This window comes from Desmodus rotundus, chromosome 10 (assembly GCF_022682495.2).
Source record: "Desmodus rotundus isolate HL8 chromosome 10, HLdesRot8A.1, whole genome shotgun sequence".
Lineage (NCBI taxonomy): Eukaryota > Metazoa > Chordata > Mammalia > Chiroptera > Phyllostomidae > Desmodus > Desmodus rotundus.
In genome coordinates this window covers 34,607,131-34,630,517 of record NC_071396.1, presented here as the reverse complement: position 1 = coordinate 34,630,517, position 23,387 = coordinate 34,607,131, and the positions used below count along the sequence as shown (strand labels likewise).

At 58.5% G+C, this 23,387-nt stretch overlaps 1 protein-coding gene across 1 annotated transcript in view; it reads right to left on the bottom strand.

Annotated features, from left to right (window-relative positions):
* Positions 1–23,387, bottom strand: part of ACAN (aggrecan) — a 43,795-nt gene that overhangs the window by 1,016 nt on the left and 19,392 nt on the right. The window contains exons 3-18 of the mRNA XM_053913017.1: positions 20,932–21,315; positions 20,014–20,188; positions 19,351–19,478; positions 18,696–18,989; positions 16,945–17,337; positions 16,017–16,191; positions 15,401–15,528; positions 14,048–14,341; positions 13,317–13,532; positions 9,674–12,775; positions 8,680–8,793; positions 5,439–5,552; positions 2,324–2,482; positions 1,807–1,889; positions 869–1,013; positions 195–377 (exon numbers count right to left, since the gene is read on the bottom strand). Coding sequence (XP_053768992.1) covers positions 195–377; positions 869–1,013; positions 1,807–1,889; positions 2,324–2,482; positions 5,439–5,552; positions 8,680–8,793; positions 9,674–12,775; positions 13,317–13,532; positions 14,048–14,341; positions 15,401–15,528; positions 16,017–16,191; positions 16,945–17,337; positions 18,696–18,989; positions 19,351–19,478; positions 20,014–20,188; positions 20,932–21,315 — 6,087 coding nt within the window. The remainder of the gene's footprint in view (positions 1–194; positions 378–868; positions 1,014–1,806; positions 1,890–2,323; positions 2,483–5,438; positions 5,553–8,679; positions 8,794–9,673; positions 12,776–13,316; positions 13,533–14,047; positions 14,342–15,400; positions 15,529–16,016; positions 16,192–16,944; positions 17,338–18,695; positions 18,990–19,350; positions 19,479–20,013; positions 20,189–20,931; positions 21,316–23,387) is intronic.

Genomic DNA, 23,387 nt, shown 5'->3' with positions numbered 1-23,387 from the left:
GAACAGGAAAGCGGGCTGCCTGCTTTCTCCTTCCTGGGAGTAGGCGGTGGGGTGGGGGGTGGCAGTCACAGGTGGCCTTGTCTGCAGATGGTGCCACCGGTGTGGGTTTATGACCCCCAGGTGCTCTGGGGACAGGTGGGGGCAGGTGGGCTGTAATGCTGTGCCCTGCGCAGGGGGGAGGGGATGATGCTCACGGTCCGTGCAGGTGATCCGAGGCTCCTCCCAGTGCCCGGTGGGCAGGCACCGGACGGTGGGCACATGCCGCTGGACGAAGCCCTCCATGCACTGGTACCGCACCAGCGCGTTGATCTCGTACCGGTCCTTCTTCTGCCCGAACGTCCTGGCGTGCTCCACCACGGGGGGTTCTCCGCAGGCCACTGAGGGGTGAACAGCCTTCAGAGAGGGGCCTCAGGGGGTCTCTTGTGATGACCCCTGCCCGTGATGACGAGCCAGTGTGGTCCCCTCCGGCTGTGATGAGATAGCCTGGAGCCCGGACACCCGTTTTCACGCCTCACTCTGAGTCTGGAAGCCATCTGGGTTGCCAGCTGACTTGGAGCAGCCGGAGGGGAATGAAAGGAGGGAAGGAGGTGGAGAAAGAAGGCAAAAGCCAGGCACACCGTCTGCGTCTGATTTATGAAAACATCCTGGTTTGGGGGACAGTGGGGCCTGAATGGTCCCCAGGAGTGGACTTGCCCTTGCCGGGGAGGCTGGCTCTGGGAAATGACTCCCAGGATGGCTCCAGTCTGGGTGGTGGCGATGAGGTGACATGAGCAGCCAGGAGACAAGGTGACTCGCCCTGGTCCCATCACACAGAAGGAACCCAACATGTTGGCTCTGCCCCGCTGGACCCCACCCAGGCCCCGCTCACCTGTGCCCTTTTTACACGTGAAGGGCAGGTGGTAGTTGCAGGGCACGTCGTTCCACTCGCCCTTCTCGTGCCAGATCATTACCACGCAGTCCTCCCCGCTGGCGAAGAAGTTGTCGGGCTGGTTGGGGCGCCAGTTCTCAAATTGCTGTGGGTGGGGCAGGGAAGGGGTAAGGCGGGGCAGGAGCCTCATGGCTTGGCCTGACCCCCAATTCCTCCTCCCTTCAAGTCCCGCCCCCATCTTCTTTCTCTTCTGGCAGCAAAGGCTGCTGGGAGTCTGGTCAGGAGGACAAGGTGTCACAGTCTCTGTTCATGAGCTGGTGTCATCCTCCTGCTCCACAGAGGCCAGCAGGGGATGGGCGCATGGGCTGCCTCGCTTGGGGAGCACTGGGGTGGCAGGGACGTGTCTGCCAAGTCTACTCGGCTCCCCAGGCTCCTCTCTCTGGCGCGGCCTTGGGACAGACAGACTCCTCTTTCCCGTAGTGTAACTGATCCCTCGCCCATGACCCTGGCTACGGTCATCCGTCCCGGGAAGCCTCCCTGGAGGTCCTTCACTGAGAGACAGCGTTCACTCTGTGTTACGTCCATTTGCTTCTATGGTGCTGTCTTGTCTGTCTGTCTGCACCCTTGAGCAGACTCGAGCCCTCAGTTTTCAAGGAGCCCCTCTAAAGCTTCCACACACATGTCTCTCGTGCTGGCTCGCCCTCACTCATTCCTTCCCATCCACTTTGCTCTCCTTCTTTCACTCAGCTCGCCCAGCCCTGGGCTGGCGTGGCCAAAGGCAGAGACACACAAGACCCCCTCCCTGCACTGAGCGCCGGTCCAGCAGCTGCTCGCTCAGGGAGCGTTTGCATGTGGTTTGAGTGCGTCTCTCTCTGGGGGGTCTTTATCCCCCCTCATTGGGGTCCCCAACTGTGCCTGGAGCCCCTGGCAGAACTCACCAAGGAGTGTCCATCTGACCAGCGGAAGTCCCCTTCGATGGTCCTGTCGTTCAGGCCGATCCACTGGTAGTTTTGGGCATTGTCTGCAGAGAGGACACGGGTGTTGGGTGTGGCCCGGAGCCCCCTGGGGATGTCCGAGAAACTTGGGCTCATGGAGGCAGAGGGGGTGCAGGGTGGGGCGGGATGTGGGTGGGCTCTGAGGAACGTGCTGCCTGCTTCTGAGGTCCTGACAGGGGTCTCAGCACCTTCAGACCCCATCACCAAGCTGGCCCGGGCTAGTGACAGCCACAGGTTATTCTGGGGCTGCGACAGACAGTGGGCTGTCCTGAATGCCATGGGGGCCGTTGGTCCCAAAGACTCCTCACCTCTTTCCTGTTCTCTCAGGGAGCTCAGGCTGCAGAGCTCCCTCCCTCCCAGCCCCCCATCCCTGCAGCTGCACTGGATCCAGGCCTGTGGGCCCCGGACCCCCTCGGCCTGTGCGCCCACTCTCAGGCCCTGGAAAGCCCCCCAGACTCACTGTTGACGAACTCCTGCTCCTCGGGGGTGACGATGCTGCTCAGATGTGACTGCTGCTCCCGACAGCGGCTCTCGGCATCCACCCAGCTCTCGCGCTCCGGGAAGTGGCGGTAGCAGTGGCCCTGGAACTTGGTCCAGCCCTCCTCGCACAGCTCCTGGTCTGCAACACAGGGCGGGCACATGAGGGGTGGGGCTGCAGCGGAAGGCCGGAGGTGGCGGCTGCCAGGCTCACAGTGCCGATTCCTGGGTTCTCCTCGCCTTCAATGCCCACCCTCAAAGGAGAGGGGAGGCCCAGCTGGATGGAGGCTAGAGCTGGAAGCCAGGGAGGCGTGGCCCTGACCCCTGGAGCCTCAGGGCATACTCCCACCCTGTGGGAAATACCAGGGACCCTGTCTTTCTGGGATGTCACTCTGCCCACCCCTTGCCCCCAAAGCTTTTCTCCTGCCCATGCCTGCTCTGCAGGGCTGGCAGAGTTCAGCTGGCCAAGTAAAAAGAGGTGGGAAGGTGGGAGGTATGGAGTGTTAAGGCAAAACATGGTTCAAAGGCCCTGAGGGTCTCTGGGAGGGAGGGAATTTCGGGGAGTTATGTGAAGGCAGCAGCAGCAGGCGGAGCTGTAGGCACGAGAGGGCACCTGCCGTGGGCCCAGAGGACCAGAAGTGAGTCTGCTTTGGGTCCAGAGAGGACGCAGAGCTCAGTCCATCCATCAGGGCCGGCTCTGGCTGAGCACGCTGTGTCGGCCCCTTGGAGGGCCAGGCAGCAATGCCAGGGGCCCTGGCCGGCTATTTTATTTCTAGGAGGCAGAAGAGGAGGGGGCAAGAAGCTCTCTCCTCCCAAAGCTACATTAGCAATGGGTTCTGAGTTCTGGGGGAGGGGCTGGCTTGGAGCTCCAGGGCAGCCTAGGGGACAGGCAGAGGCCCGGGTGTGCTGAAGCCACTTGGTCAGGCTTGGAGAACCATTGTGCGTGTGTCCCTCCAACTCTGCCTTCAGTGACAGCACAGAGGGGGCCCTGGGCGGGGGGGGGGGGGGGGCGGAGTACAGTGCCTCAGACGTGGTGGATGCTGGGGCCAGGGCTCCCCTTTCAGCCCATTGTTAAACATGTGCCAGCACAGCCCTGGGCAGAAGGAACTCCAAGACCCTCTCTTCCCTCTTCCCTTGGGCCCTGGGGCTGAGCCTAGGGCCACGGTCCCCTCAGGCTGCATGGCTGCCTCCTGGAGAGTCTGGCTATCCCAGCAAGGAGGGGAAGGGGTGCAGGCATGACAGGTTTGGAAGAGACACACGCGGGAAGAGCAGACAAAGAGCGGGGGGGCGGCAGGCTGAGGAGAAAGAGGCAGAGTAGCAGGAGGCTTAAGGAGGATGCTGCAGGGTCCCCCTTGCGGCCAAGGCCTCCTGAGAAAGAAGGTGGGGAGGCATCAGAGATGGGCAGCCCCCTCTGCACCCCAGGGCTGGCTGTGGGGGTCATTCTTGGGCCCCAGCAGTGTCTGCGGGCTGAGCTGGGCAGATAGAGCTGGAGGCTGCGGCTGCTGTGGGGTGAGGGTGGGTGGGCCATGCGGGGTGGAGGCCCTGGGGGAAACAGCATCGGCATTCAGGACTGCTGGGAGAAGCGGGAGGACCAGAGCTGAGGCACGAGGACCCCACAGGGTGGGGGTGGGGGCTCAGGACTAGAACGGGAGGAGAGATGTGGCCCTGCTTAGCTGGGCGCCAGGCCCAGGGCCCGGCTAGGCAGTTCTGGCACAATCTTTCTGCCCCATCCGATGCAGAGCCCTGTGAGCGCCCTGCCTGCCCTCCTGCAGGGCAACTCCTCTCCCAGCCTGGCACCCAAGAGCTCTTGTCTGCAAGGGACCTTCCGGACCCTTCTCCCTGATGACAAATATGTTGGCATCCTGGGGAAAAAATCCTTATAACTCTCTTTTCCCACCCCAGCCAAGACCCCATGCATCAATTTCTTGGGGTCTCAGGGTGAGAGTGGAGGATGGGGGGCTGCAGGGAGGAGGAGGACTCAGGCCTTTTCTTGCAGATGCAAGTCCCTCCACCGGCCTGTGACCTCGGCAGCACCTCCCGGGAACAAGTGAACCAGACCTGCCTCCCACACAGCCTAGGCCCCCAGGGCTTTGGCTGCCGTCTGGAAGTTTCTGGGATGTCCAGCCTGAGAGTTCCTTAAAAACAGTTTGAAGCCCCCGCACACTTCCAGTTCTGTGCAGGCCCTAGCTACTACAAGTAGCCCTAAGTCTCGCCTCCCCCACTCCAAGGTGGGATCCAGGATTGGGGAGCTCCTGGAGAGGAGGTGGGGGTGCAGCCTAGCACACAGCCCCCCTGGGCAGAGCCCAGCCCAGATGCAGAAGCAGAGGGGCTGGCAAGGCCCAGGAGACCACAGTCAGCCTCTGCCCTGTGCCACGAGGCTCTGTTCTCTCTGGCCAGCCCTTTGCCTTGCACAGGGGAGGGAGAAAGAAGTGTGGGCCAGAGTGGCATTGACTGGCAGCTGTCATGGTAGTGATGAGGAGGAGGTGACAGCAGCGGTCCCTGCTCATGCGTGACTGGAGCATGCTGGTGAGGCAGGTCAGACAAACCATAGCTCGTGCCAGAGAAGAGAGGAAGGCAGCTTGGCCAGTGTGGCACAGTGGCTCCCAAGGCCACAGAGGGGCTGCCAAGGCCCCATAGGCAATGAAGCAGCAGACACATGCCCTTGACCATGCGAGGAAGCTCCGCGGCTGTCATCCGGAGTGAGTGCCAATTACTACTCCCTTCCACAGCTGCCGTCAAGACAGAAGCACAGACTGCTCTCTGTCCTCTCAGTATGATGCGTGCAGCGGCCTGGGAGCCCTGGAGCAGGTCAGCGTGTTCAAGGTCTCCCACAGCCCCACATTCCAAAGCGCAGGCTGGCCCGGCCTGTGCATCTCTCCTGCGGCCAGATCGGCCCACGCCCCAGAGGTGGGTTTTCATGGGGAACAGCCAGAGAAGTAGTAGGAGTGAGTGGGGAAGTGGACTTCTCCCAGTGGCTCCTGAATTGGCCCCCGCCGGGGCCTGGAGCCTGTGGTTAGAAGGGAAGGGTGAGGGAGGACGCGGGTGGGATGGGGGTGTGCAGCAGTTAGTAACATTAGCTGAAGCCGAGACGGCCGTACCGATCTCACACAGGTCCCCTCGGTAGCTGGGAAGGCATAAGCATGTGAAAGAGTCGATGGCATCCACGCAGGTGGCTCCATTCAGACAAGGGCTTGAGAGGCACTCATCAATGTCTGCAAGAAACCAAGGGCCACCATTAGGACGCCCACCGGCACCTCAAGCCTCACAAGCACTGCAGCCTCTTTACGGGTGGCCGGCCCTATGGCTCTCCAGAGCCCTGGGAGGGGTGGCTGGATTTCCTAAGCACTGTTGCTGCTGCTGCTGCTGCTGCCACCACCGCCGTCTTGGAGTGCTGAGCCAAAGGTCCAGCTGGGGTTCTCTTGCGTGTGTGTGGTTCTCGATGGGCATGTTGAGTGTTGGAGCCCGGCTGCCTGGTGGGTGAAGAGATTCGGTGCTTCTGAAGCCAAGTGCCTCTCACAGGGGAGAGTGGGCACGGAGTTCCCCCAAGATGCCTTCTCTCGTGACTGTTTCAGAAAGCCGTGGGGTTTGAATGGGCTCACCGTGGCGGTGAGCAAGGCCACTGGAAGTCAAGTGCTTGGAGCTTGGTTAGAACGCTGCCTTTTCCTCGCTTCCTTTGTAGTTGCGAGCCGAGGGAACAGGGCAAGACTGCGCAGCGCTGGGACGGGTAGGTGGCCGGCGGAGTGCGGGACCAAGAGAAGATGGCAGTAGGGCGTATTTGCATGGGGTTCATGGAAACTTTGGGGGTTGCAGACACTGTTCTAGCCTTTAGTAAATAAGATCCTAGAGCATCTTGTGAAGATGAAGCCAGCATTGTTCTCTTGGGGGAGTGACAGAAACCCAGCCCAGCATTTCCCCGCGCAGTCTCCTTTGAGCGTAAGAGCCCAGAACATGGGCAACTGCAGGGAGGCAGCACTTCTGGAAGGGCCCCATGCTGGCCGGTGGGAGAGCAGCGTTTGACGCCGGCCAGGTAGTTAGTAAGTGGCCGCCCACCAACACCGGCCTGGGACATTGGCAGGTGCCCATCAGCCTCTTCTTCCCAGGCATGCTCCTCCCTTCTGTTTTCTGGTCCAACATGTTCTTTCTGATCCAACTTCTTTGCAGGACTTGAACTGGGGAGTCGTTGGCCTTTGCCTGAAATTTTCCTCCACCGGCCAAGGTAAGCACTGGATCTCCTGATCTGGTTCTTCCGCATCTTTCTGAGAAGGTGGAGAACTTTGTATTTGTACTCCAAAGGCTCCTGCTGGTTTTTCTCCTGGTCTGCGTCCCCGGGGACTTTGCCCAGGGGATCCTCTTCCCAGGAGATCCACAAAGTTTGCCATGAATGGGTTCCACCGGCTCCCGGGGCTCAGCTTTGGGATGTGCCTCTGTGTTCACCCAACCTTCGGGATGTGATGTGACTAGGGGTGTCCTCTATGGGGCCTTAGGACTTGCCTCTCACAAGAACAGATGACACCTCAAAGCCAGTCCTCTGATTAGAAGGCGCTTTCTTCTGGATCCTTTTCACTGGGGCCTAGTAGACAGTTTCTGGACCAGAGCTGGGTCCGTGCAGTGGGTAGCCTGAAAAATCTCAAGTCCCCAGGCATCTCTCTCTTCCCACGCAGTTCTTAACGTCATCTTGGGGAACGCACACCATGGACTAGAAACTGACAGTTCCAACTTTGGAACGGTCCCAAGCAAACCCAAAATGCATGAGGAACTGACTGAAATCCCAGCATGCACTTGGATTCCCAGCAGCAGCAGTAGCAGCAATAGGTCAGGCTGGTGGGCCGGGCGGAAGCTGGGGCGGCTCTCCTGCTTCGGGAAAGCTCCTGCTCTCTTTGTCCATTAGCGTCATTACGGAAGAGGGAAGCACCGGGCAAGGGGGGATTAGGCAAATGTAGGCGCTAAAGCAGTTGTATAGAGCGGGGGGCAGGGGTGGTCTGTGGGGAGAAGATCCAGACGTCAACCTGGGGGGGCCTATAGCCAGTCATGGAGAAGAGGGCAGGAAAGGCAGAGGCCCAGAGGGAGGCCAGGCCAGGTGGCTCCCGGGTGTCCCAGCGGCTTTTTTCACATCACCCACCCTCGGGTGGCCCAAGGCCCCAGGGGACAGCGTTGTTTTTCCTTCTGCCTTTGGCCGAGGCCCCAAATCTGAGAAGGTGGCGGTTTTGGGCAGGGCCCTGGAGTCACGGATGAGGAAGGAAGGAAGGACTGAGATCCTGAAGACCAGACAGCCTGTGGGAGCCCCCGGGGGCAGCTTGGGGGGTCCAGAACGGCTCTAGCAGTAGGAAGAGGGCCGAGGGTCCCATGCGGGGCGTTCTTACTGACCACTCTGGGCCTGCGTCGCCACCTCTTTCTGCGAAGGGCAGTTAGGACATGGCTCATCTTCTGGAACCACGAGAGGCATTGGGCCGGGCCCTACTGTGTGCGAGGGCAGAGTAGGGGACCACCCACAAGGTGGTCGCAGGCAGAGGACGGGAAGGATTTGGGCAACAGATAGGCTACGTGACTGATGATAGGTGAAAGAGGGAACCAGTGTCTCTCACTGAGAATCTTCCCTGAGCCAGATGCTATGTCTCACACACGCATTATCCCCCAGCAGCCCTATGGGAACGGCAGGTGGATTTTAGTCATCTGGTGTGGGGGGCCACCTCCAATCAGAGGATCCCCCGGAGCCTCGCCTGTCCCACAAGCTACTTGACCCATGGCTAAGGAGCAGCTGAGGCCCCCGGGTGGTGTGTGCTCAGGGGCAGGGCATCGCTGGGTCACCCCTGACCTGCAGCCGTGAATGCTGGAGCTCGATGACAAGGACAGTGGGTGTCATTTCCTTCAGGGCAAGAAGGGGACCCAAACCATACCCGGCCCCAAGCAGGTAGGGGATGTTCTGGAGAGGTCTGCTCCACGATGCACAACAGCCCTTCTGAGCGTCCCCACTAGGGACTGCCAGGCACGGCCGGCTCCCTTGTTCAACATTTCTTTGAAGTCTCAAGTTTTATCTTCAAGATTCAAGCACATTTTGCTTCCTGCTCCTCAAACAACCCTTGGCTTGACAAAGCATCAACTACTTCTCAGTTTCATTACTTAGCTGGACTTTCTTTTCCTCTTAAACTGCCAGGTAGAACAGATGCCCTGGAAAGACAGGCCCCGTTTTTCCTGCGGCTTCTACCCCCACACGTCACTGTGCACCTCTCTCTCCTTCCCAGTCTGAGAGGCCCGAGCCTCGGGGGACCTCGGTCGCCTCCTCCTGCCTAAAGATCCTTCTGGGGGTGAAGGAGTCCCCTCCCTCCCCGATGAGGGGCTTACCTATGTCGCAGTGCTCGCCAGTGTGGCCAGGGGGGCACAGGCACGTGACGTGTCCCGCTGTCTCCTGGCAGGTCCCAGGGCCACAGGGATCCTCAGCACAGGACCTAGCGGGGGCTGCAACCCCCAGGGAGAGGCTGAGCGTCGGGAAGCCAGCTGCCTGGCACACGGCGCAGCCTCCTGAGCGGTTAGGGAATGAGGTCCCCCAAGCTCGGGGCTGAGTGCGGGTCAGCATGTTTCTGAGGGCCCTCCCGGGCACCTGGCCTTGGCCTCCGGGGGCGGGGCTCTCTCACTGGGAAAGGTTTCTCGGCACCCAGGGGCCTGCGTGCAAGGGAGCCAAGAGCAAAGCGTGGAAAAGGATCAGCTACTGGTGCTGGTGCTGGGATGGCAGAGGCAAGACAATCACCACAGGGCAGAGGAGTCCCTGGTACCCGGGTGGGGGCGGGGATGCAGGGACAGCAAGTCAGGACTCAGCCAAAATGACACTTTATCATTCCTTACACTGGGCTGGTGTGAACTCAGCACAAAGTATTTGGGCATAAATGTCACCAGTGGTGTCAATTGTCTCATCTCACGCTCGATCCGTGGGGAGGGCGCAGGGGCGTCATTTCTGGCACCGTGTAGTGCGCCATCCTCCCTCCCCCCGTGCCGAGGACACGTAACTGAGCCCCCACATACATGTTCTTGTGTTGTAACATCACTCGAACGGCAACACTCCCCAGTCTTCATGAGTGCATACTGCGTGCACACTGAGATGCTAAGTGCTTGTGTCATATCTGTTTATACGCTGTTTCATCTTCCCTGGGACTATTTCCGTTTTCCCGTTGAGGATCAGAGAGGTTAAGAAACTTGCCTGAGGCTGCACAGCTAACCCATGGGGGAGCGGTGCTCAGAACCTTGAATCTACACTGCTGCCCACTACTGTGCTACCGTCTGAACTACCCAAATGTGCTTACCGGGGGGGGGGGGGGGGCGGTGCGGGAAATGCCAACAATACCTGTAGTGGTTGCCCCTGATTCTTCTGTCCCTTCTGGAGAAGCTGGGGTGGCAGCGTCTGTTAGGAACATGGCTGTTTCGGCTGTTTGCATCTCTTCTCCCGAGTGCAGGGGGCTTGAGGACTCAATTTCTACATGCGCCTCTGCAGGGCGCTGGGTCTGCAGAGTCCGTTCAAACTCTGGGATGCTGGTGCTGATGACAATATCCAGCCCTGAGGTGTGGCCAGACGGGTCTCCGCTGAGTTCGGTCCTGTCTCCAGAAGCTGTGGCTGTGGCTAAAGCCCAGCCCGATGTCTCTGTGACCATATCATAGGTGCTGGTCCCATGGAGCGACTCTCCACTTACTCCCAACGGGGTCGAGCCCTCCGTGGGTCCTTCCTGGAAGTCCGAGGTGCTGCTGCTGGTGTCCAGGCCTGAGGCTCTGCCCAGATCAGCTTCATGGAAGGCAGAGGTGGTTTCACTCAGATCCAGGGACCCTGAAGCAACTCCGCTGGCCTCGGGAACAGCAGACGCCCCCATCCCAGGCTCAGGATAGGCAGATGTTTCAAGGCTGGATTCTGGGACTGACGACACCTCTACTCCAGACCCAGGGAACCTCGGTGTAGCTCCGCTGACATCTCCCGATGCTGAGGCTTCTCCGCTGGACTCAAAAATCTGGGGTGTGTGTGCCAAAGGGGGTCTCTGGCCGAGTTCCAGGGAAACAGTCGGTTCAGTAACACCCTCCACAAATTCAGAAGTGATTAAAGTAACTTCTGGAAATCCGGAGGCCTCCCCACTGGTGCTCGTGGGTGCTGAAGACTCCGTACTCACATCAATGGTGCCAGAAAAGTCCCCACTAAAATATGGGGTACTCGAAGGCTCTCCGCTGGGCTCTAACAGCCCAGACTGCAGCCCACTGAGGTCCAAAACTCCTGAAGGCCCTTCTCCCGCTTCTTGGGCAGTGGGAGGCTGGGTTACAGATTCCACCAAAGTTCTGTCTACAAGAGAGACGGTAGGGAAACCCAATGTGAGTCCACTGCCGTCATAGGCTCCTGAGGGCAGGCTGCTCCCTGTCTCAGCTCCAGAGGCTTCTCCACTGACCTCGGCTACTCCACTTGGTAGGCCACTGAATTCTGGAGGCTGGGATGTAAACCCACTGGAGTCAATGGCTCCAGAAGGCTGTCCACTGACATCCCCAATCCCAGATGTGCCCGAGAGATCTGTCTCCCCAGAAGGCAGGCCGCTGAGTTCCATGGACCCTAAACCTTCTTCCTCTTTAAATGTCGTCGGGGTCACTTCAACCAAAGTGGTGTCCACAAATGTAATGCCAGAAGATTCACCACTGCCACTTGTGGTACTGGAAACCAGGTCAGGAATTCCGGATGTGGTCCCGCTGAAGCCTGGCAACCCTGAGGGCTGCCCACTGAGGTCAGGGACCCCGGACATTTCTCCACTGAGGTCGGTCATGCCAAATGGCCGAGCACTGCCAAAAAGATCTCCCGAAGCTTCTCCACTGGCATTTGGTAGTCCGGAAGACAGCCCACTAAGCTCGGTTACTCCAGATGTTTCCCCCGGAAACCCTGATGGCTGCCCACTGACCTCAAAAAGCCCAGACGTTCCCTCACTGATGTCAGGAAGTCCTGACGGCTGTCCACTGACACCAAAGAGTCCAGACGTTTCCCCGCTGATGATCTCAGGAGATCCAGATGCCTGGCCACTGAGTTCGGCTCCTGAAGGGAGTCCACTGGCTCCCCCACTAATATCCAGCTCGCTGAAGGGCAGGCCGGATATTTCTCCAGTGCCACTAATGCCAATGGTTCCCCTCCCTTCCAGTTCACTTGCAGCGGTGGCTGTGATCACTTCTACCAATGTGGTATCCACTAGGGAGACAGTTGGGAACCCAGACGGAAGCCCACTGAAGTCAGGCAGGCCAGAGGATGGGCTGCTTCCAAAGTCCACTCCAGAATACTCACCACTAAATCCAGAGGGCAGGCTGCTTGCTTCTGGAGCTTGCCCACTTCCTAGAGTTCCAGAGGGCATTCTGTCCAAGTCCAAGGCTCCAGAAGCTGACCCAATCCAGTCTTCTTTTCCAGAAGGCAACCCACTGAGGTCCTCAGCTCCAGAACCAGAGGTCTCTAGACCTTCTCTTCCAGATGGAAGTCCACTGATGTCCCCTACGCCAGAAGCAGAGGTTTCTAGACCTTCTCTTCCAGAAGGAAGTCCACTGAGGTCCTCTACTCCAGAGGCAGAAGTTTCTAGACCTTCTCTTCCAGTTGGAAGTCCACCAAGGTCCTCTACTCCAGAAGCAGAGACTTCCGGAGCTTCTCCAGAAGGAAGTCCACTCAGGTCCCCTACTCCAGAGGCAGGGGTCTCTAGACCCTCCCTTTCAGAAGGAAGTCCACCAAGGTCCTCCACTCCAGAAGCAGAGACTTCTGGACCTTCTCCAGAAGGAAGTCCACTGAGGTCCTCTACTCCAGAGGCAGAAGTTTCTAGACCTTCTCTTCCAGATGGAAGTCCACCAAGGTCCTCTACTCCAGAAGCAGAGACTTCCAGAGCTTCTCCAGAAGGAAGTCCACTCAGGTCCCCTACTCCAGAGGCAGGGGTCAGTAGACCCTCCCTTCCAGAAGGAAGTCCACTGAGGTCCTCTACTCCAGAAGCAGAGCCTTCTAGACCCTCACTGCCAGAGGGCAGCCCACCAACCTGAGAAGTGTTGGACCACGTGATTCCATCTTCGTCCCCTGAGGCCAGTCCACTTCCCACAGGCAGGCCTGAGCCCCCTGTTGAGGGGACGCCACTGGAGTCAAGGTCCTCTGAGGGCAGTCCACTTGCACTGCCCCCCAAGGGCTGGCCCCTGGAGTCCAGGTGTCCTGAAGCTTCTCCACTGTCTGTGAAGTCACCACTGACCTCGGATACCCCGGATGCCTCCCCTGAGCCTGGCAGCTCCATCCCACTGGGCACTGGGGAAAAAGGTGTGGACGGCTCCTCCGATGTGAATGGCGTCTCCGAGGGGGATGGCGTCTCTGAGGGGGATGGTTCCTCTGAGACCAAGGGCACTTCCGTGGCAGGAGGGCCTCCTGTGCTCTCCTCTGTGGCTGGGCCAGTGGGAGGCCCTGTAGGAGGGACCCCTGGAGGAAAGGAGGGAGAAAGATAAGGTGTGGATTTAGTAATTCTACCCCGTTTCAGGCTCCTGCAAACAAGGTGTATTCCATTCCCTTCCCCGTAAATTTTTTCTCTCAAGAGCTGGGAGATGAGTGCAGGCATTTTCTAGTGGAGCCTTGCACAGTATCTCTGGAATGGACGGAGAAAAAAGGGAGGGAAGGGGAAGAGCAACTACCAACAAACTCCCTAGCACCCTCAGGCTGTGCTTCGACACTGGAAGGGGTGCCGTCCGCACACCCCACCGGATGTGAGGGTGCCCTGGCTATCACTGAGGGCAACAAAGTCACCCTTCAAGTTCCTCCACATCATCGCTTGAGTTACCTAAACCCACAGTTCTCACAGTGTGGTCCCTAGACCAGCAGCACCAGCAGCACCCAACGGTGCGACAGAAAGGCACATCCTTAGACCCCACTCCAAGCCCCGCCCCCGAATCAGACTCTGGGGCGATGCAAGTGAGAATCGTTCATCTAGCCCCCTGCCCTCCAAGGCAGGGAAGGCCACACATACCTGGCGGCGGGAAAGCGCCCGTGGGGGTGTAGGCTGGTGTCCATCCGGTCTGGTTTTCTGGCTCTGGGGTCAGATCTGGGATTGCCATCGTCTCCTCCCCCAAGGGGACGGTGGCCACGCCGGGCCCCACGTGGGCTGTGATCCAATCCTCCACATCCGAGGGAGGTGTGGGCGTGCTACGCCCCTCTTCTCCTGGAGAGGGCGCAGCTGAGACTCCTACAGAGGACGCAGGTTGGTGAGCCTTCCTTCTTAACCAGGGACCCATCCCAGCTGGCCCTGCTTGAGGGCAACTGGGGGACTCTGAGGGGATCCAGGCCTATGCAAGAGCCTCCCTGGGCGTACACCCAACTCCACCCTGCAGTCTAGTGAGGTCACTTTTGACCTCCCCAATTCATAAGAGCTATTGGCATCAACCACACTATCCATATTCACACACCACCGGCACTTTATTTCTGGGTGGTCTGGGGCCTCTCTCCTACAGCATTTATCATATCACCAAGCGGGGTTTAAAAGTGTTCTGTACACAAAAGCATTTTATTCCATAACAGCCTTATGAGGCAGATACTATTATCTCATTTACAGATGAGGAAACTATGGCCCTGCCCCAGAGGGACGGACCTTTTCCTTGTTCTGATGGACAGGGAGAGTGGACAGGAGCCAGGAGGAGTCAGCGCCGGGGAGTCACCCCTCAGGGTGGAAGCGGGGACTGGAGGAGAGGTAAGGTCACGTACCTCGGAAGCAGAAGGCGTGGTGCCGGGACAGTGGGTCCGGGAGGCCTGTCTGGTTGGGGTAGAGGTAGACAGTCCTCACGCCTGGCTTGTTGCCGCCACAGGCTGGCCGAGGTGTGACTATTGGGTAGCGGAGGCTGCCGTCCGCCAGCCAGCCGGCATAGCACTTGTCCAGGCCAAGGCTCCAGGCGGCATAGAGCTGGCCGGTGGAGGCCAGCGTGGTGTTGTGGGATTCACAGAACTCCAGGGCTTCCTGGAAGGTAAACTGCTCCGGGCGGGTGATGAAGAACACCTCCCCTGGGGGGCAGAGCCCGGCAGCAGGCATAAGTGACCCTTCAGGCCCACGGGCAGGTTGGCCTCTGCCCACACCCCCCACCCCAGCAGGGGTGGGACGCCCGCCAGTGGCAGGCACAGGTTAAAGACCCCACCCGACCCGAATATGCCCCTGTTTGACCACTCCCCTTTGGATCTCCTGGGACACTGGGAAGTGGGGTGACCAACTGGGATGTCCCAGGAGTTGGGACTTTCAGTGCTAAAACCAGCAAAGTTGCAGCCCAACTGAAAAGGGATGGTTGCTTACATTCCCTCCTTGCCTCTTTCTAAATTCTCCAGTTGCACCCAGGCACCCCCTCTGCTAATGAACTAGGAACCCCTGGGGCACCTTCACAGCCGCTGTGGTCCCTACACCACAGCCCTTATCCGAGGGCACTGTGAACGCCGCAGGACCGGGCCCACCCCGCCACCCATGACCTCCTTACGGGCCAGTACCCACTCCTGGGGGTTGGGTCCCGGTGCCCAGAACGGTACCTGGGGGCCTGTCTGACTCGGGGGAAGGCAGTTCACGTTTACTAAATGCCTGCTTGTGCCAGGCACTTTTCATACATACTCCATTTAATACTCAGAAAAGCCGTAAATCAGGCCTGTGTCATAGACGAGAAAACCTAGGCTAGAACAGCTAAATCACTCCCTTGGGTCCAGCAGTAAGTGAATGGCAATGCTGACGTCTTTCCAGAATACTAGCATTTCCCAAACCGGGTTCAGTGGAATAGCGACTTGGCAATTTCAGTGGAAGTTAAGATAAAGGACGCAAAGCCAACGCAGAGGACCTACGGTTAAACCAGCTCAGGCAATGAGGAGGTTTCTCTGCCTGTTTGTTTTTCCCGCGGGACCCCGCAGAGCCGTGGATCCGCTTGTGGGCGTCGGGAGGCAGACGGTCGGCATTTAAAAGGAGAGGTTTATTTGTCCGCAGACAAAGTCGGGAGTGGGCGGATGGTGGTGGAGTTCTCTCTCTGTTTTGTGTTTCCCCGACAGCCCCCTGCCCACCCGGGGCCCACAGTGTGAGGACGGAAGTCGTACCTTCGAGCTTGTCCACGTAGCAGTAGACATCGTAGGTTTCTGACGGCGGGCGCACGCCGTACGTCCTGACTCCCGGGCTGCTGTCCTTGTCCCCCACACAGGGGGTCCTCGGGCTCACGATGGGGTATCTGCAAGGAGGGCAGGAGGGGCAGGTGAGGGCCTGTTCAGGGCTGCAGGGTGCAGGGTGAGGCCGCTAGGCCAGTTGGGGAACCAGGCAGGGAGGGTCTGTGGTTGTCCAAGGGGATCCAAACCAGGAAGAAGCCCCGCATACTGGGTGCCCCTGGCTTCAGAAGAGAGCCCACTGCATGCAAAAGCACTTGGTCAGGCTGGAAGGGACTGGGGAGACTTGAGGATGGGGTCTCCCTCTCTGCATCTCTCTGGGAAAATGACCTAGGACTTAATGTCACCCGGGGCCCTTCCTCACCCTCTCTGAATTTGCCTCCATTCTGAGTGGGGGGCAGAATGAAGGGAGCAGCTGTGGAGCCACTGATTAATTAATTAACCTGCAGGGCAGCAGGTGCTTGCTGTGTCCTGGGTGCAGGGCCAGGCTGGGGCTCCCCTCGCCTGACCTCCAGGTTGGGTTTGGGCTGGGAGCGGCGCTCGGCGGGCCCTTCACCTGACGGTCTGGTCCTGCAGCCAGCCGGCGTCACACTGCTCATAGCCGGCTTCGTAGGCGGCCTGGAGCTGCTCGGGCGAGGCGATGACCGCCCCGGTGCGCAGGCAGGCCTGCTGGGCCTCCTCGAAGGTCAGCGAGTAGCGGGCAGAGCCAGGGCGGTAGTGGAACACTACCCCTGGGTCGGGGGAGGGTGCGGGCAGAGGGCAAGAAGGAGAGACACAGCAGGCTCAGGGCACGGACCGGATGCCACAGTGCCCGGAACCCATGCCTCTGCAGGCGTGGAGGGAGCCCGGCTCCTTGAGGAACGACCTCCCTTCATCCCCTCCTTCCTTTCCTACTTGTGATCCTACTCCCAGGCGATGTGGACTTGGAAATTTGAACTTTATATAATTTTCACTACGTGTCAAAATGTTCTTCTTCTCATGCCTCCCTGCCCCGTCACTACTGAAAAATGTAATATGATTTGGAGTGTACAGCTGTGTGGTAGTCGGCGGCGTGCTCAATGCGGTCTGTGGGCTGTAGTCTGTAGACCTCTGTCTCGGAGGGTCAGTGCCACAACCGGCCCTCCGGTCACCCCGTATGGCGGTTTCAGTGGTTCTATCCTGGGGAGGTGCCTGATGGGACCAGGAGGGTCCTGGACAGGGGAACCCTGGTTTTCCTCTCCACTTCCCCTGGGCCCTGTGAGCACCTTTACCTGTCTGAGATACACACTTGGTTCCCACCTAGGACTTCACTTGAAGGAAATGCTTTGTGGCCATAGAGCACGCGCACGTCCTGGCCTGGCCAGTCCCCTTTGTCTCACAAATAAGGAGAACAGATTCTGAGAGGAGAGAGGCCTGGCCCCGTCCTAGGTTAAGGTGAAGGTGTAGACCTCCAGGCCAAGTCTTTTCCTCCTGCCCCTGCAGCCCCCCGAGGAGTGGGCACTTACCCCCTGGCAATCGTGGCTGCCCGGGGACCTCAGCCTCAGCTGGGATTGCGGTCACCTGCACGACAAGGTCCTCACTGGTGAAGGGGCCCAGGCCAGGCGTGGACTCCTTGGGCAAGGCCCAGGTCCTGGTGGCCTCTCCAGTCCCGTTCTCCACCCCAGGGAAGGCAGTGGCCTCTCTGCCAGGGGCCAGCGTGAAGGGTTCCTCAGGCTCCACGGCAGTGGGGGAGCTGAAGACAGGCCTCACGGTGAGGATCACGTTGCCCCGGGCTTCCCCCTCAGTGATGTTCCGGGGGAGGGGCAGCTCCACATCAGGCCAGGTCACTGTCTGGACGGTGATGTCCTCTTCCCCGCCCACCCCAAAGAAGTTTTCTGGGATGTCCACAAAGTCTTCACCTGGGCAGGGACAAAGACAAGCCTTAGTTAGCAACTCAGCCTGGGCTGACCGGAGGGAGGTGAGCCCCGGCTCCACCTCCTTCACCGCTGGGGCAAAAGAATGCGAAGCTGTCATAGCGCAAGGCATTGACCAATCGTCCCACTTGTGAAGCTAGAGCAGCTCCGCCGTCTCTTCCTGATCGATGCCCGCCGCCTCCTTACCTGTCTCCTGGGCACCTTTCTGAGCAGCTAATGGGACAATGTAAGTCTCTCATAAAAGGACATGGAAAAATCTCGCTGCAGATGAAGGAGCTCATGAAATGGATGAAATGTGAGAGAATGACCCATGGGAATCTGAGGGTCTGGTGGAAACGAGCCAGTTAATCATCGCTAAAGTGAAGACCCACCGGGGGGAGCTGACTTCAAAGAGGGTGGTTAGAGTATTGAAAGGTTGAGAGAAGCTTTGGGGGAAGTCCTCATTATTATTATTTTTTTAAGAGTTTATTTATTTATTTTTAGAGAGAGAGGAGAAGGGAGGGAGAATGAGAGGGAGGGAAACATCAATGTGTGGTTGCCTCTCACACACCCCCCTACTGGGAACCTGGCCGGCAACCCAGGCATGTGCCCTGACTGGGAATCGAACCAGTGACCCTTTGGTTCGCAGGCCAGTGCTCAATCCACTGAGCCACAGCAGCCAGGGCAGAAATCCTCATTATTTTTTGCAAAAACAACCCTTTTCGCATAAGATCAGGCTGTGAGAGTTAACAGGAAATGAACTGCATCACTCTGCGGTCGCCAATTTTAGTATAAAGTTGATGCAACTCCGCATCGTTCAATTGTTTGTCCCTCCGAGAACTAGCATTCGATTGTGGTTATTACCTAGATTGTGTAAAATATAAGATAAAAAACGTTTTGCCTACATTTTCCAAACAAAGCCCTTGCCAAAACTTTCCCCCATTCTTTTCAGTGAGTCCCATTCTGAGGGCAGATAACAGGGCCCCTGTGGGGACATGGTGTCCTGTCAGGCCTCCCCATCTCCCATGTGGTGCCACCACCTGCCTATGAGGTGGACGAGGAAACTGAGACTCGGGGCAGGGCGTGGCTTTCCCGCGGTTACACAATAGAGGGCGGCAGAGCTGAGAATCCAACCTGAGGAAACACAGACACTGAAGCTCAAGCTTGTAACCCGTTTGGGGCTGATGAGGCAGGGCCGGGTACTCTGCAGCCTCCAGCCACTCCACCTTAGCTCTTAGGAACCAGCGGGAATGGGGGTTGTTAAAACATGGGGTTCAGGTATCCAGTAACCCTTCGAAATGGTACAAAAAAGACAGCCCCCCATTCTCAGATCTCTTCCTCCGGGCTTCCCACCCCAGCCGCACCTGTGTAGCAGATGGCATCGTAGCGGGATGAGGGGTCGGGGTAGCCCGTCTGGTTGGCATGCAGGTAGACGGTCCTCACGCCCAGGAGGTTGCCCCCGCAGTTGGGCCGGGCCTTGGAGATGGGGTAGCGGACGCTGCGGTCGGCCAGCCAGCCGGCGCTGCACACGTCCATGCCGCCCTGCCAGGCCAGGTACAGCTGGCCCGTGGTGGCCAGCCGGGCGCCCAGCCGCCGGCACTCGTTGGTGGCCTCCTGGAAGGTGAACTTCTCCGGTGACGTCGAATAGAAGACCTCACCTAGGACGGACACAGCAGGCAGGTTGAGGACCTCCCCGCTGCTTCTTTCCAAGTCCCTGGGGAGGTCCACAAGGGGCCTCCTGGTCTCAAGCGAGTTCTGACTTGGGACATGGGGGTCCTGGCTTGGAGGGGCCATCCCAGGGGAGAGACCAGTGACAAGCACTCTTGGGTGGCACCAGTTTGCAGGAACCTGAGGCCATGGAGGCCTGGAGGCGCACTCGTTCCTCACCCCCTCACTTCCTCACCCCCCTGGGCAGGTCCAGGGGGCGCCGTGGCTTGGCGCCCTGCCCCAGATCCTGAGTGTCACTGGGGTGAAGGGAGACAGCACTGGACTCCTGGGAAGGGGGCAGGGCAGCCTCACCCTCCATCTCCTCCGCGAAGCAGTACACATCGTAGGTCTCATTGGTGTCGCGGATGCCGTAGGTTCTCACACCTGGAAACTCGTCCTTGTCCCCATAGCAGCCTTCCCGAGGGACGTGGATGGGGTACCTGCCGGGAACCCAGGGTGGGCTGTTTCACTAGAGGACAGAGGGGTCCTGGGGCCTGTGCCCTTGTGTCCTTCCCCCTTGTGGGGGGAAGCGGTGACTTACTGATGCGTTTGTGGGTGCCCGCCCTGGGTGTGGGGACTATATATTTTGTCAGGTTTTCCTGAAGTTTTATTGACATATGTATTTGCATAGCTATTGGTAATTAGAGGCAGCCCCCTTACGGGATATTTCTTGGTACCCAACATGGTCTTTCAGGGGCCTGCAAACCTTTTCTGTACAAGGCCAGAGAGTAAATATTTTAGGTTGTAGAAGAATGATGATGTGTATGTAATTTGTACCGAGAATGCTCCTACCGGGCACAGCTGCTGGCAGACACCTCCACCACCGCAGGACATCAGGTGCCTGATGCAGTGTCGGCCGAGGCATCCCTCCAGCCCCAACCTGGGCCGGCCACAGTGTCACGCAGACACCAGCTTGGTGCTGGTCAATGCTGCAGCCCATCAGGCACCCCACTCTGCTGGCGCCCGGGGGCTCACCTGACAGTCTGGTCGGCCAGCCAGCCAGCGTCACACTGGTGGAAGCCATCCTCGTAGGCAGCCTGCAGCTGCTCAGGTGTGGCGATGATGGCGCTGTTCTGCAGGCAGGCCCGCTGTGCCCTGTCGAAGTCCAGGGTGTAGCGCGTGGAGATGGCTCTGTAATGGAACACAACGCCTGCAAGCCAGGCATGGCGAGGTGAGCAGGTCAGGCACAGCCTCCTTCCTGTCCCCACGGTCCTCCCAGAATGACGGCGGTTGCCAAAGCGACCTTGCAGCCATCGGGTACGGGCTTCTAGCTGATGCGTGAACCCCCTTACTACATTTGCATGTGGTCTTCCTGCCTTTGCTGGAATACCTCCAGTAACAGGGGCCTCACTACCTCCCAAGGCATCTTTTAAAAATACCTATGATAATTCTGATAATCAGGAAGTTCTTTAAATTGAACTACAAGCTGCCTCCTTATAACTGTTTCTTGTCACTCCAGGGAGAGAAAGGGCACCAGGGTGTCTTCTGCAGCTGATAATGGGGATGGGAGGTGGGGGAGGGAAGACACCTGGAGGAAGAGCTGGGGGCTGCCCATGTCACCTCTAGGGACACCTCGGGCAAGTCACTCAGCCTCAGACTGCTTGGTACAGGGACGAATGACCACAGGGCCACACAACCACAGGACCTCGGCAAAGCAGCAGCTACCATCTCCATGTGACCGTGGCCAGGAAGTATTTAATGGCCTCAGAGCCCAGAAAGAGTGGCGTTTCCAGCTCCGTTACAACCGAAGTCGAGTAAGTTGGCTGAGGTGCACTTGGGCGGGGGGAGGCTTTGGGACTGGAGAGCCAGCCCGTCTGGGACCTCACGGGGAAGATATTTTTTGGTTCTTTCCACAGGTGGACCAGCATCTCTGGTTGGTGGGGGGCGTCTCACCTTTCACCATGACCTCCAGGGTGGCCTCGCTGTCCTCGATGCCGTGCATGACCTCGCAGCGGTAGACCCCTGAGTCATTGGAGCGCAGGTTCTGGATTTCCAAGGTGGCGTCGCTGGGGATGGCCGGGTAGTTGGGCAGCGAGACCTTGTCCTGGTAGGCACTGTTGACCCGCACCTGGCCTTCCGTGGCCACCAGCAGAACCACCTCCTTCTCCTTGGAAATGCGGCTCCACTTGATTCTCGGGGAGAGGGGGGCGGTGGAGGGGGCGGTGGTCACGGGGTGCATGGGGTCGATGAAATAGCAGGGGATGGTGAGGGAGGTCCCCAGGAGCACCCGCAGTGGGGACGGTTCGGGGATGCTGACGCTCAGCGAGTTGTCGGGGTCTGTGGGGGAGACAGACTTGTTAGTGCTGGGAGACGACCACCCAGCCTTCCTGGCACAACCCAGCGAGCCTGTGCATCTGTGGTGGGGACACTCCTGTGCCATATGGAATTCCCAGGAATCCTCGCGACACCCTGTCCAGAGCAGTGTTCCTCAAGACCCCCGGTGTCTGCACCACGAGACAGGAGCTATGGAGCCAGAACAGGGCCACTGAGGAAGGCAGGACGAACTTCAGAGTCGAGACCACCTCTCCGTTTCTCAGACTAAGGTGCCTTGAAGGTGCTGAGCCATCGGAAAAACAGAACCCATTTTCCTGGAGTGGCAGCTTGACTCACAGACTTGGGGAATAACTACTTGGGGGTAGAAAGATTATTATGGGGAAGAAAAAAAATCCACAAAACTCTTAAAGCCAACAGTCAAAACTTCAGAGATGGGCCCCACGGAATGAGGTTTGCCTCGGGCTTGGTCCAGGCTTTGCTGGAGGACAAGTCATTCTCCTCCGCTGTTGGGGCATCGGGAGGCCTAGTCAGAGAAGCACCAGAGATGGGTCAGACATATCAGTCTGCAAAGAGTCAGCTGGGGTGGGGGTGCGATATGATTGGTGTATAAAAAAAATCACAGAGAGCATTCTCAGGGAACACATGGCGATTTACCAAATGCTCTTAGATGTAAAGGTCTTCCTGGAACGGGAAGGCAACAGCTTTTGAAAAAAAAAAAAAGGCACCTTTCATGGTGAGTCATATACTTAGGAGACGCTTTGTGCAGGAGGCTGCAGGTCGCACATGGAAACGTTTCAGGTATTTGTGGGTGGTAGGTACATAACAGGGCTGGAGGGGAGCCAGGAATGCTTGGGGTCCAGCCCTAACCTTTTGATGTCCTGGGCAGTCCCCACCGGGCCCTTCCACAAAAACCTCCCTTTTCACGCGCTACGACACAGCATGGGTTTACAGGCGGTGGTCCTCCGGGAAGAGCTGCTGAAGGTGATGGCAACGCCCAGCTCTACCGTCTTTATAGCTTCAGGGACTGGCTTGCCCGGCTGGGTGGACTACCGCAGGTTACAGCCAGGGGTGGGCATGTGTGGGTTCCCGAGCAAGAAGACAAAGGGACACCCTCAGATACCCTATGCCTAAACATTTACCAGTTATAAATCAAAAAAACAGACTGTTAAATAACATATGTTCTATCTTCCTATTTGACAAGGACACCTTTCAAAACGAAAAGCCAGATGCAAATGTAGAACTCTCGGATTCCTTATAGTTTGGCGTCGGGATGTGGTGTCTAGGTAGGAGAGGGGAGCTGGGCCCCTTCTTTTCCCACCGCTGTTCTGCACTGTGAGGGGACAGCCTCACATCCCAGCTCTGTCCACTCCCCACACAAACAGTCATCTCTTATCCTCTCCCTCAGGCCCAGGGCTGGCTCACACCAGGGGAGGGATCCCCCATAGATGGTGGACTCAGAGGAGAGACCCTGGTGGGCCTGGAAGTGGCTTGGGTCCACTTGGGCAGGGAATCTGGGCGTCCTGGCACCCGGAGTGTGGTCCGAAGTGGGGGTATCCATATGGATGGCCATGAGCAGGGGCCTCCCTGCTTGGGTCTGAGCAAGACCCGTCTCACGCTGGGGCACAGGGTTTGTTCATTTGGCTCAGGGCTTGATGATCAGCGATCTGCCTGGTACCAGCCACACGTGGGCGGCCAGGTGGGGACACCCTGAGGATGGTTTGCCAAGAAAGACAAAGATCTGTGTGATTGGCTGGGGCTTCTTGTTGACTGTTTCTCGGGCAACTTTCTCTGATGCTCCCGCTGATCCTTCCTTGGCAGCTTCTGCTCTGTGGGCTTGTCTATGGGCCTCCCCAACCCCGGGCTCAGTGTGCAGCAGCTCTAGGTGATGCCCACGGAGAGGATGCTGGGAAGGTGCACACCTGCCAGGAGCTCCCCCGTCCAGTTCCTTGACCACTGTGGTTACGCTGGCCTTCGACAGAAAAAGGGGACGGGCCAGGAAAAGGCCAGGGCAGGGACGACTCCGTCCCCAGGACCAGCAGCACCAGGGTCAGCACCCAGAGTGCAGCATCCAGTCC